The sequence below is a fragment of the Tachysurus vachellii genome, chromosome 21 (assembly GCF_030014155.1).
Source record: "Tachysurus vachellii isolate PV-2020 chromosome 21, HZAU_Pvac_v1, whole genome shotgun sequence".
Classification (NCBI taxonomy): domain Eukaryota; kingdom Metazoa; phylum Chordata; class Actinopteri; order Siluriformes; family Bagridae; genus Tachysurus; species Tachysurus vachellii.
In genome coordinates, this window is record NC_083480.1 from 9,899,034 (window position 1) to 9,911,496 (window position 12,463).

The window sequence follows — 12,463 nt, forward strand, 5'->3', positions numbered from 1 at the left end:
TCAGACTAACATTCAATTATTTTTAAACATGTGGGATGTTTATTTGGTTTCCAGGTAGTGTATGAAAAGGAAAATGTAATGTAGTAGTCACAGGAAAATCTGCTTTTATCTGTTTCTCCATCCTGCATATTGTAGAATTGCGAGAAGATTCACGTTTAATATTGTGGTGTGAAATGTTACATGGAAGCACTAAGCAACCATCATACACACATGAACATCTGGTTCAGTCACACATACACGAAGCTAGATAGAAAAGAGTGTTCGTGTTATGCAAGGTCAGTTGGTTTGAACACTTTCTCGCATTCTTTCCTTTCACATACATATGTTATCAGTCAACTACTGACTTGAGCATGCACACACCTACACACACAGGCACGCCCACATCCCCACATGCTTGTGTACGTCTGACTCATGGCAGGAGTATAGCATATGCTTAGGCACGAGCAGTGACATCACCTGCTTTGTGGTCAAAGTACAGTTCCGGCTCAGAGCACGCCGCTCTCTCAGAGCTTACCAGGCTGCTGACTGGTACACACAAATCCACAGGCTTTTGTTAGCCTATAACCAACAAAAAGGAACCAAAAACAGAAAACTGATGTGGAAGACACCTGGATTTCCATGAAGACCTTCGATCTTTGACCTCTTGGATTCCTATAGGAGCCTACAGATGAACTGAGGCCTTTTCCTGTTTTTGTTTCTCAGAAAGTCATTTTTTTTACTCTGTTCAGATTATCACTTTCCTTCCTTTTTAGCTCTCACACAGTTTGTAGTTCCTTTCTTGTCTTTTTATTGTTTCTTGTGGTGTTTTTATGGAGAAGCTGATATGAGTGCTGCAGCATCATACAGACAATATCTGCAGGACCTTGAAGTCAAAAGAGGTTGGTTTTATTCTTTAATAGTTAACACATGTCTATATTGTGGTAACTACTAATCAGTATGAACTGTGATGTGTCTAGAGATCCCCTCACTTAATATTAACAGTGTTAGTTCACGTGAACTTTATTGAATTCAGTGTTTGGTACATGTTTGATTGGCACTCGCTGAAAAAAATCTTGCACACTAAAGTAAACACAGTAAATCATAGCTTTGTAAATGTGCAGGCTTTAGAGTGTTTCTGCACAGCTGTAACTCACTGGGTGGGGCGCTGATGCTCCTTTGAGACAGCTGTCACCTGTTGTAACAGCAGACCAAGGCCATGGTCAGCTGTGTCTCAGTTAACTCCTCCTCAAAGGTCCTCACATTTAGTCATTAAGTCTTTTCCTTCTTCCTTTTTACTTGGCACACGTTTAGAAAGTGATGGCATGCTAATGATGCCTCATTATTATTTGTTAATTGAGCATGAAGCTATAATGACATTGAAGAGATAATAGTTCATGTGTATGTATGTGTTAACGTTTGGGTCATGGAATCATATAATCTTGCCCAAAGGCAAGACTGAGTGATGGAGAGGACACGTGTCTGTGTGTCTGTCTGTGTGTGTGCGTGTGTATGCATATATCTGTGTGTGCGTGCGTGTGTGTGCATATCTGCGTGTGTGTGTATGCATATGCGTGTGTGTGTGTATGCCTGTGTGTGTATGTATGTATGCATATGTGCATGTATGTGTGTATGTATTTGTCTTGCGTGTATGTATTTGTGTATGTGTATGTATTTGTCTATGTATAGTTTGTATAGTATAGTGTTTATTTATGTCTGTACTTTTGAGAGTCACAAACAACTGGAAACAAATTCCTTGTGTGTCAACACACTTGGAAAATAAACCTGATTCTGATTCTGATGTGTGTGTGTGTGTGTGTGTGTGTGTGTGTGTGTATATATGCATGCCTGCATATGTGTGTGTATGCATGCCGTGTGTGTGTGTGTGTGTGTGTGTGTATATGCATGCCTGCATATGTGTGTGCATGCATGCCGCGCGTGTGTGTGTGTGTGTGTATGCATGCCTGCGTGTGTGTGTGTGTGTGTGTGTGTCTGACTGAGCTGAATGGATAGGATTTGTTTAAGGGGTGTAGCCTCTTGTTTCTCTTTCTGCCCTGTGAAGATTATGCAGTTTCCTCTCCACTGTGCTGTGTGTACTCTCATATTTGAAAATTATTTTCATTTAATTTTATTTTGTGTTATCTGCCTGCTGTCTTATTTTTATTAGCTTAAATAAAACAATGTGGCATTTGTTTTGCTGTTGTAATTCAATCCTGGGTCATGGAACAGTTGGATAGTGGATGGCACCAGGCGTGTGTGTGCTGACCATATGGATAAGAAGTGAGGAGGGGGTGTTTAATACCTCACTAACATCCACACACTGAGCCTATTGTCCAGACTAATGTGGCTTTCTCGGAAAAGTGACACTGTATGAGTTTCAAGTTTAATAAGATTATGTTTGAGGCTCATTAGTTTTATGTGGCTTTATTTAATATGCTTATAATTTTCACAGCTATGTCAGTCTGTGATGCACTGTATGGGCAAAAGTATGTGGATCATCAAACACTTGTGCTTGTTTAACTACTCCATAAGCCATAGCTGCTAATAATCGTTAGTCCGATTTGCTGTTATAATAATCTTCATTATTTGGGAAGGATTTCATCTAGATTTTGTGACTTCTGTTCAGCTGCAAGCACATTTGTAAGGTTGATAAAGAGTCCTGGTGTGTACTTGGCATTCCAGTGGTGTTCAATGGCTCTGTGAAATACACTCAGGTTCTTCTGCTTTGTGCACAGGGTCATTATCAGGTTGGCACTTAGTTTTCAAAATGAAATTGTTAAAAGACATTTGTGACTTCTAACTTGTTAACATGTGGGTGTGATGGTTGAGTGTCCACATACTTTTGTCCATGTAATATGTGTTTGTTGGGTTATAACCTGCAGTTCCATCCTGGTGTGCTCATAATTGCACCCTACTTGCACCCTGTAAACCTGTTCCAGTCACTGTACCATCTCTGAATTTCGTAGAATACTTGGAAAGGCTGAAACATAATACGCAGCATTATAAAACACCAAAGCCAGTGTTTTATTGTTATACTTTCACTGATGCTTATCTAAACAATTTATGAAACTTAATTTAATAATGAACAGATGGACTAGCTAATAAAAACTTCTCAATACCTCTACCAGGTTCATGTAGATGCTGCAGTTCATTACTCATATTTTGAATCTTCAAAAGCAAACAAATACAAATGTGTTTGCTATAAAATTGCTATGGATATTAAGCTGAAATCTATTTTAAAGAGCTTGTTTGGCACAGAAATGCTTATCTAGTTACAGTATAATATACAAGGTAATTGTATACGGTCATTTTTTCATTCAGCATAAAAACAGCACAGAGAATCTCAGAGACAAAATGATAGTTTTTTTTAAGGCCCTTTGAAGTAAGTGCTGTTCAGTATTATAAATGGCTGCCATGGGCGTTTCCCTCCTCTGAAGTAGCTCACATACGTTTCATCATTTAGCCACAGCAGTGCTGTTTGAGGGGAAGACACATGGTATTGAAACTTTGAGCAGGTGAGGATGAAATTACAGCCAGGTCTACCTGCATGCTGTAAGAAAACAGATGGAAGGTGGAGACATTGGCGTTTAAGCTTGGCACTGCATGGCACATGCTACATGGCATACACGATCGTCTTCTTCTATAACAGGAGTTATAATATGATCCTAAATCTGCTCAGAGATGCAAATACACAAATATTCCTCCATTCCTTACATCCATTCCTCACAATCTCACAGTTCTTTTCAAGGTCAGGTTCAGCAGCTCTGAAACAGACAGCATACTTTTACAAAGACGCAACTACAGCTCCAAAATTAGACATGGAATTTGATGTTGAAGGGGCTTTTATAAAACCGTTATAGTTTGCAATGCATTTGCAATTTTTTGCTCACAGGCTTCTTGCCATTAGACAGCTGTTAGAGAGTATCACAACGCTTATCACCATGCTGTGTGCTCCGGCTCTTGTGTTTACATTGTTCTTGCTTGATTTCAGGTTATTATTATCCAGTGGTCAAGTCAGTCTATCTAGGCCGTATCTGGAGCAGGAGCATTATCCTTCATAGACGTCATGGGCATGATCTTCATAATTTGAGAGCGGATATAGTGTTGTGAAACCTAATCAAATACACTACATAACCGCTACGTTAAAAGATTAAAAAGATTAAACAAATGTCCTTGGAAGTCTGTCGCATTGTTCGTGCGTTGCCGTTTGCTTTGGCCTGTTATGAGTATTAGCCTGATGTGACGTTTGACTGAACGATAAGGATAAGGAAGCAGGGTAAACCGATAGATATCGAGGCAACATTGGGAGTAGAGAGTGTGAGACACACACCAAAGCTAAGTATGACGGTGTAGCGACAGCACATATGTAGTGTTAGAGATAAGAGCCGAGGCCAGCGTATCGCGATAGTGCCAGCAGGGTGTGACTCCTCCTGACGAGGGACACAAACAAGTCAAATTAGTCAGACAGCTCTGTTGCGCTCCCTAGGGATGAAGTCAGTGATGAACTCAGCTGGAATGAGCCCAGAGTTATGCCGAGTTCATTTGAATATGGAAAACCAAGCTGACAACGTCCTTATGTGGCATTCACTATGAGAATGCCTCGCCCTGGTCTCGTCACCACTGTTTCTATGTTTGGAGAGGAAATTATTATTCTTAATTTGGTCCATCCGTTTTCACACTCTAGACATCATCAGCAAAGTTTATTGTTATATACTTTGAACAGTATTTTAAGATGCATGTGGTCACTTACCATACAACCATCATTTATTCATACAAGCTTTTAACATGTAGCCCCTGATTCAACTGCTATTTTATGTTCATTGTGTTCTTATATTTTATTGTATATTGCTGTTTTACTGGAAAGCACCTTGTGCTCCTTTTGGTTGTTGTAAGGTGCTCTATAAATAAAATTTGATTGATTGATTGATTGATTGAACCCTTGTTACACAGGATACAGCATTCATTCATCTTGAGTAACCACTTCATCCAGGTGGATGGAGGATAGATCTTGAGCTCATCTTAGTGTTACAGTGCACATGGTTGGGAATTCTGGCACACACTCACTCACAATTGGGTGTAGTCTCTGGTATGGAAACTGGAGAATGCATTAAAGTTTTTGAATATGAAACGCCGTCCCTGGAGCTGAGAGGGTACAGGGTCTTGATTCGGGGCCCAACAGTGGCATCTTGGCAGTGCTGGAACTTGAGCATTACCTTTCTGATCAGTGACCCAGAACCTTGGAGCTGTGGGGTGTCAATACTACACACTGCTCACTTACACAGAGCTCAATGTATATGTATGTGATTCAGTTACAAATGATCTAAATTGGAAATTGTTTTAGTGATTTTATAGATTTCTTTCTATAGTCTGAACAAAGAATTCAGATTGGTTTGTTAGTAGGCAGTTCAAACATACTAAAAATCAGTTTTAATAAATAAACTAGATTCGCCTGCTGTGTAAACAAAAACATGTTTGAGCCGTTAGGCGAGTGAATGGGTCTTGGATATCTCCTCTAGCACACATCTACTCTGATACCATACAGCCTCGTTTCACAATCTTTTCTAAGCCTGGCTTAAAAGCTGCTCAGCTGCTGGCTTGCCAGGGCGCTATCTCGCTAATGACAGAGAGATGTTATGGTGTAATTATGTGCTGTGCATTGTGGAGGAGCGATGCATTGTTCTAGCTCTGGCAGTGTGTTTTATGTGTGTGTGGGTGTAAGTAAGAACTCAGTGCTTGGACCCTGGAGCTAACATTGTGAAAGTCTGTTCTCTCTTTGCTGACTCAAAAGACAGCCATAACGTCAGTTGCAGCTGTGACTCACTTTCATCTCATCATTCGTTCATGCTAACACTTGTTCCTTATCTAAGAGACTTTTAGTTTTTAATCTGCCTATTTTTTTAAATTTTAAGTTTAAAGTTCAAGCTCCAGTTTGCTGACCTGAAAGCTGTCCTGCATGCTGTAATTTATTGATTTGGTTAAACAATATACCTGAGAAATGGATTACATATCGATTATGGGTCATTAAGGGATATTTACTACCTCTGTATACAGTAGGAATTTGCTATCTTGAGATGTAACAAGCAAATGTGAACTAGAAGTAGATATCTACAATAAAAATGAAACCTTTATCCATTACGTAAGCAAACTTAAATAAAAAGTGAAAGCTTGCTTAGATTTTCTTTTATAGCTAATCAGTTATATGGATTTGAAAGGTCAGATGACCAGGGTTTAGAGTAGCCTTAAACTGATAGGCGTTAATCTATACAGGAGCTATGTAGATTAAAAAATCCATAGAAATCAGAAACATGTGTGTATATGTGACACAGATGGTCTGTCACTTCCTGTTTGTTCCCAGGCCTCTATACTGAACAGTTTGTGAGCTGACATGAGCTGTATAGTTCACACATACTCAAGAGAAAAATCAGCTAAAACATGGTTTAAAATTACATAAGCAAAGATAAAGGGTCATAAATGATTCCTTGATAGTACTAGTGTCACACGCTCTGTGTGTGTGTGTGTGTGTGTGTGTGTGTGTGTGTGTGTGTGTGTGTGTAAGACTGTTTATTTGTTTTGCTTGCCATTTTTTTTGTAAACACAATAAATTAATTTTGATTCTGATGGACACTAAAACTCTTTAGGTACCTTTCATATTAAGACACTTCAAACAAGCCGAAGTCTTCAGGACCTAGTGCTCCTGAACCACACCTAGCTCGGATTTGGAGTGGCTTATTAAAAACAGATTAGTGCTTCGGAACAAACCTGAGTCAGGAGCACTCATTAGCTCTGCATCTGACCGTTTAGTGCCTTAATGAGATCGGGGGAAATTTGGCTTCTTAACTTTTAGAGGCCTGGGAGAGCACCAGAGCAGGTTCGAGGGTTTCAGCTTCATGTTCTTGCACCTGGCACAAGTGGCTCTGCTAGTAATTTTACATTATGTCCCAGAACATGTGAATACAAAGACCTAGCTCACGTGTTACAACGAACATCAGTCTCGTCTACCGTGTCTGACCTGCATGCATTATTTTTCCATTGAGCAAGTGGACTTTAAGCACATATCATTGATCAAGAAGTATACAGTATTGACACATTGTTCTTTGGTTTTGCAAAGTAAGACTTTGTTTAGATAGATAGCTCTCTCCTTTTTTTTGTGTGATATGTAATCAGGGCTGTTTTTGCCCAGAGACAATTCTGGACATATGACTCAATTTAATTGATTTTTTTTGTTGTTGTTTTGTTTTGTTTTAATTTTTAGTCATCTGGTATGTGGTGAATTTAGGGTGTTTTCACACCTTTCAGTCAGTCAGTCGGGTCTGAATCACAGTGAAATTTGTTGGGTGAGTGAGATGTAAGGCTGAAACTGTCCTTAAAAAAATTATTTTATTTATTGTTCAGAAATGCAACAATGAAAAAAGGTCAACAAAACTCCAAGTGCGTGCACAATTTGCATTCATAACCCAGACTCAGTTAACACCTGTGCGAAATGAGTGATTCAGTATTTCTGTAGCTAGTTTAAAACCTTTTGTCTGTGTATACATCTTTTATTCTTTTATAGTTTTGTTCGTTGGTACAAATACAGAATTACAGCTTTGCAGCACCACAGCACTGTCGTTTGGCTCAGTTTGCTCATCGATGTTTAGTTTAGCAGCTCAAGTCTACAAAATATTTTTGCAGTATACATGCTATATTTGTTATATTTCATGCAGTTCAGAGCTAAAGCGCTTTCTCAGTGCACTTAAACCATGGCTCAGGTGTTGGTTCTAAAGAGTATGGTTTACCTGTCAAAACTAACTGCACCAAGGAGGAAAATGCAGCTGGGTTTTATTTAAACAGTGATGCCCAATAATATCAGAAATTTGCAACAAGATCAACAACATGGACAAAAACCAGTAGGTCAGCACTTCTTACAGTATAGTGCATGCTTACTTTGTTACCATAGCAACCACTGTGGATATGTGAGCAAATCCTATATACAGCTGTAGTTTGGAAAAAAAAAATCTCTTGTATTTTGCATTTGCAGACAATTTGATTGGACCTTCTGTGTGAAAATGCAGGCTTAATGCTGATTGAAAAAGGGATTTTGGGAGCTTGAGGTCAAGAGGCTGAGGTCAGGGTCTAATTGACCGGTTGCCCTGGTGACGATGACAGCTAAAGGAAAATGGTTGTGCCAGCGAGCTGACTTTCAGTCTGTCCCATGTTCGTGTAGCCGCTGCTCATTCCACTCCTTTCTGCTTTCTCTCTTTTTTCTCCTTGTCCTTTCCTGGCCCCTGACCTGCTCCGAAATCCGTCTCTCTCACGACCCCTTTCCACTCCACCCACTTTTAACTGTGATTGAGGAAATCTTTCGTCATTCATCTCTGAAGCTGAAAGAGAAGGAACAGAGACACTTTTTCTCAGTGGAGGTGTGATAGTAAATCTTGCTTTGTCTCTCATTTCTGTCGTATACAGTGACTTTCTTGTGCCATCACAGTGAAAACCTTGGCCCCTTCTCATAGACTTATGGCATTAGCAAAGGGCTTCGATAAATCTCCCTCTTTTATTCACCCTGCGGTTTGAACCCAGTCCAAACCCCTAAGCAGCAGAAGCCATTACCTGTGATGTCACTGTTGTGCCGGTGTTAACTCTCTCACACACTCTCGCACACACAAACACAACTTTCTCACCATTGTGGTCAGATAAATCTTTATAACTATCTCTGTCTTTGCAGTTAAAGTAATAAGGTGAAGTTTTGGAGGGAAACTCTAGGATTGGCATTAGGGATTTCAGGGATTTCCTCCTTTATTTCTTAGCACTTTACCAAATCCGTGCATTCAGAAACCTTATACTGTTTTTGTTAAAACCTTTTATATTCGGATTATGTGATTTGATACATTCTTAATGATGAAAATGCTCTAAACATTACCTTTTCCTGCTTGCTGGTGTATTTACTGTGTACCTGTAATAAGAACTTAAGTAATCTAACTTCTTAAAGCTCTTTCACTAATAAGTTAAGGATCTTAAGTTATGTCTTTGGGCACAAAAGTGATGAGAACCAGTGGTGTTAGAAGCTAAATGGAAGCTAACTCTCCTACATAAGTACTGAACGACTAGAACATCTCTAGAGTTGAGTTAGCAAATTTAACATCTTAAAACTGTAAGACATCAGTGGTAGCTAAAGAATAGACTGCATGCTAGGCTAATATTAGTGCTGACTAAAACCATGAGTATATAAATATACTTATATTGACAGTTTTGTTAATAAATATGTAACAATTTAGAGAATATTCACATCAATCTGTGACAAATGTGAGCTAGCTTACTAGCGGTTATTTAGATGTTTGATATTTTATTTAAATTCTGGGATATTTAACGCTATGTTCAGGCTGGTTGAACTGGTGATGTATTTGTAGTGCTTGGAAATGGTTTGCTTGGTTGAAGGTCTTTATTTTGACCTTTATTGGCTTGATATATTGCTTTTTAAACCCTGCAGTGGCATGGAACATAAATACCATAATTACTGCAAAGAAAGCTGTCTGGGTTGTGGGTATTTTTTTGTTAGTTTTTTTTGACCTACAAACATTCATCCTGTTAACTGAGCTTGATGGATCATTGCAGAATTAGTACAGGCCCAGTATTGTCCTGCGCTTGGTTCTTGTATGTGTATTTCAGGCAGGCCGTTTCCAGGATGCGGTTTGTTTGGTGGCATTTTCAGCTTTGTCTATGTGTTAATTCAGTCTACAGCTCAGTCTTCTGTAATCTCTTGATGGCACCTAAGCACATATTCAAACAGGGTGGAGGCAGATGTGCTCATTTTCTGTTCACTGACCATGTCCACACACACACACTCCTCTGAGCGCTTGCTGTATTCCTACACTGCATTACTGATTGCCCTGATTCCTTAATCTTAAACTAATCTCAGTTTAGGTGGTAATTAGCATAATGTGTACAAGACACTTACCACTAACCATAAAGAAAGAACAGGCAATCAGACATCTGTGTTAATGTCAGCAGTTCTGAGCAAGATCCATGTCCTGAGTCATGATATGGCATCACACGTATTTTCACCAAGTCGTTTCCTGTGAGGCCTGACCAGCGGCATGTGTACAGCTGCCAGTTTTCTTAATTATGGGAACATAGGATTATGTGTGTATGTGCATGCGACGCTTTCCTGGTTTGTTTTATGTGATACCAGGCTGCCCCCTTTCTGATTGGTGAGGTGTAACAGGGAATATACAGTGGCTGCTTTGGGAAAAGAGCTGACCAAGTGACTGTTTTTTTGGGTTATTAGTTCTGAAGCTGCTAAGAGTATTCTACTCATAAACTCTGCTGTTTTATGGTCAGTGTTTTTGATGTCTTACTAGAGCTTTACTAAAAAGATGTTGGTGATTGATATGTTCAGAATGGTGGAACATCATGGTTTCTGCTTCACCAGGAGCTCACCAGGGTCCCTGCTTATTACCTGAGCCTGTGAATTTCTCTATGTGTGAACTGTAACATTCTCCCATTGGCTGTATGGGGTTCTTTGGTTCCTCCCACCTTCCAAAAACATTTCAGTAGGTGGATTGGAGACTCTGACTTACTACTTGGTGTGAAGATGTAGTATGTATGTATGTGATGGATTCATAATCGGATCTATCGCCACCCTAACCATGATAAAGCTCTTACTGAAAATTATCCGGTGAATATATTTTCCCTTTGAACAACTGGAAATGCACATTTACTTAAAAAGGTTTGCAAATGGTGTCTAATCACAGAAATCACTAATATTGTTCTTTTTCCCTTGAGCTTTGTTTACTAAGTTGTTATTTTTTTGCTACTATAATTCTTTTATGAAGGTAATTTATCTAAAGTAATATGTATGTGCTTTTGGTTACAGCTTGTCATGTAAACAGTAGAGAAAGTATGTTTAGTGAAAGGATCATATATCAGGGAGGGTGTGAAGGTCAGCGTGACCTTAACAACAAGCTCAGAGGAATGAGTATGTGCTGAATCATCAGCCAGAAACACACAGCTAGTAGATGAGACATGACACTGACTAGCAAGCAAGTGTAAGATTTTACTGTGCCTTTACAGAAGCTGAGAGGAATTTGGTATCTGAGTGACTTGTGTGTGTGTGTGTGTGTGTGTGTGTGTGTGTGTGTGTGTGGATTTGGGTGTGGAGGGTGCTAGATTTTTCTCAGTGCATGAATGGATACATTCACAGTCCTCCACAAGCAGCCATTAAGGTGCCAACCAAAAATATACCCTATACACTTAAACACACTCTTCATTTTATACTTACTTTATTTTCAGCATTTGTTTCTTAAGGTAAAAAACCTGAACTATGATATTTCACTTTTAAAAATTGTCTTGCTTTATAGAAATGACTAATTAACAGTGAAAATGTTCAACAGGAAGATTTATTATGTTACACTCTAATTCAGACTTTTCTCATGTTTAGTTTAGTTAGTGTCCGTTGTGTTTAGATGGATGGCATAGTAACCATAGTCATGAAACTGGGGCATGCATAACATAGTAACTGTGGTTTGCATAACGCAGTTTTGTTCTAAGGTGTGTGTGTGTGTGTGTGTGCATGAGTGAAATTCTCTGTCTGGGGGAAATCCCTATTTTAGATGCTTCTCATGTAATAACCACCTGTGAAGCACAAAGATCATGAATCTTATAGGATGCAAAGTTATGCTTTGTTTAGAATCATAAGTCATGTACTCTTCTTTTTCTTCTTCTTTGCCTTTGTCGTCTTCTTCTTTGTCTTCTTCTTCGTCTTCTTCATCTTCCTCATCTTCTTCATCGTTTTTGTCTTTGTCTTCCACATGCTAGCTCAGAGTGGTGCTTTTCCACCGCAGTGAGATCACACAGCCACCCGCAGATTTGCGGTTGTTCGTTTTTTTAGCCACCTTTTTTTTTTGCCTTTACTTGTCACAACACTGTTCTTTCCCTGCTATTTTCTTGTCACGCTATTTTCTTGCCACATTTTCACCTTACTGTCTTACTCTGGTGATCTTTCTGAAAGACATGATGTGGCAGAGATCTACAGATGACTAGATATGGCAGAGAGAACTGAGAGTAAGTTGACACTGGAAGTCCCCTGATGAAGATTTCAGTGAGTAAAGTAACTGTAAGGTCTTCACCTGCGATTTCACATCCACAGAGACCGGCGGCTTAACAATCAGTTCATATCCTCTTATACGTGTTTGTCTATAATTTACATGTATATGACAGAAAAGATTTAGTATACAAACAAATATGAATTAGCCATATATGTAAATTTAGCTTTCAATCACGATTTATATTTCAAACCACAAACAATATCCTAGCACGAAGGCCTACAGCTGTTCTGTGATTGGATGAAACTACACACATTCATTAATTATTTACAAATGTAATTAGCTTATCTCTGGGTGATGATGTATTGCAGCATAGATGATTAAAAACCATTGTAAGCATCATCCTATTTCCATTATCAAATGTAACTATACCAGATTGTTATTTTTATTTGTTTACCCACAGTTAT

The 12,463-nt window shown here is 39.0% G+C and overlaps 1 protein-coding gene across 9 annotated transcripts in view; it reads left to right on the top strand.

Annotated features, from left to right (window-relative positions):
- Positions 1-12,463, top strand: part of macf1a (microtubule actin crosslinking factor 1a) — a 157,399-nt gene that overhangs the window by 37,883 nt on the left and 107,053 nt on the right. The window contains exon 1 of one of the 9 annotated variants that reach the window (XM_060897630.1): positions 450-878. The exons of the other annotated variants lie outside the window; for them this stretch is intronic. Coding sequence (XP_060753613.1) covers positions 824-878 — 55 coding nt within the window. The 5' untranslated portion in view covers positions 450-823. Of the gene's footprint in view, positions 1-449; positions 879-12,463 lie in introns of those variants that run through there. 9 annotated transcript variants of the gene reach the window in all.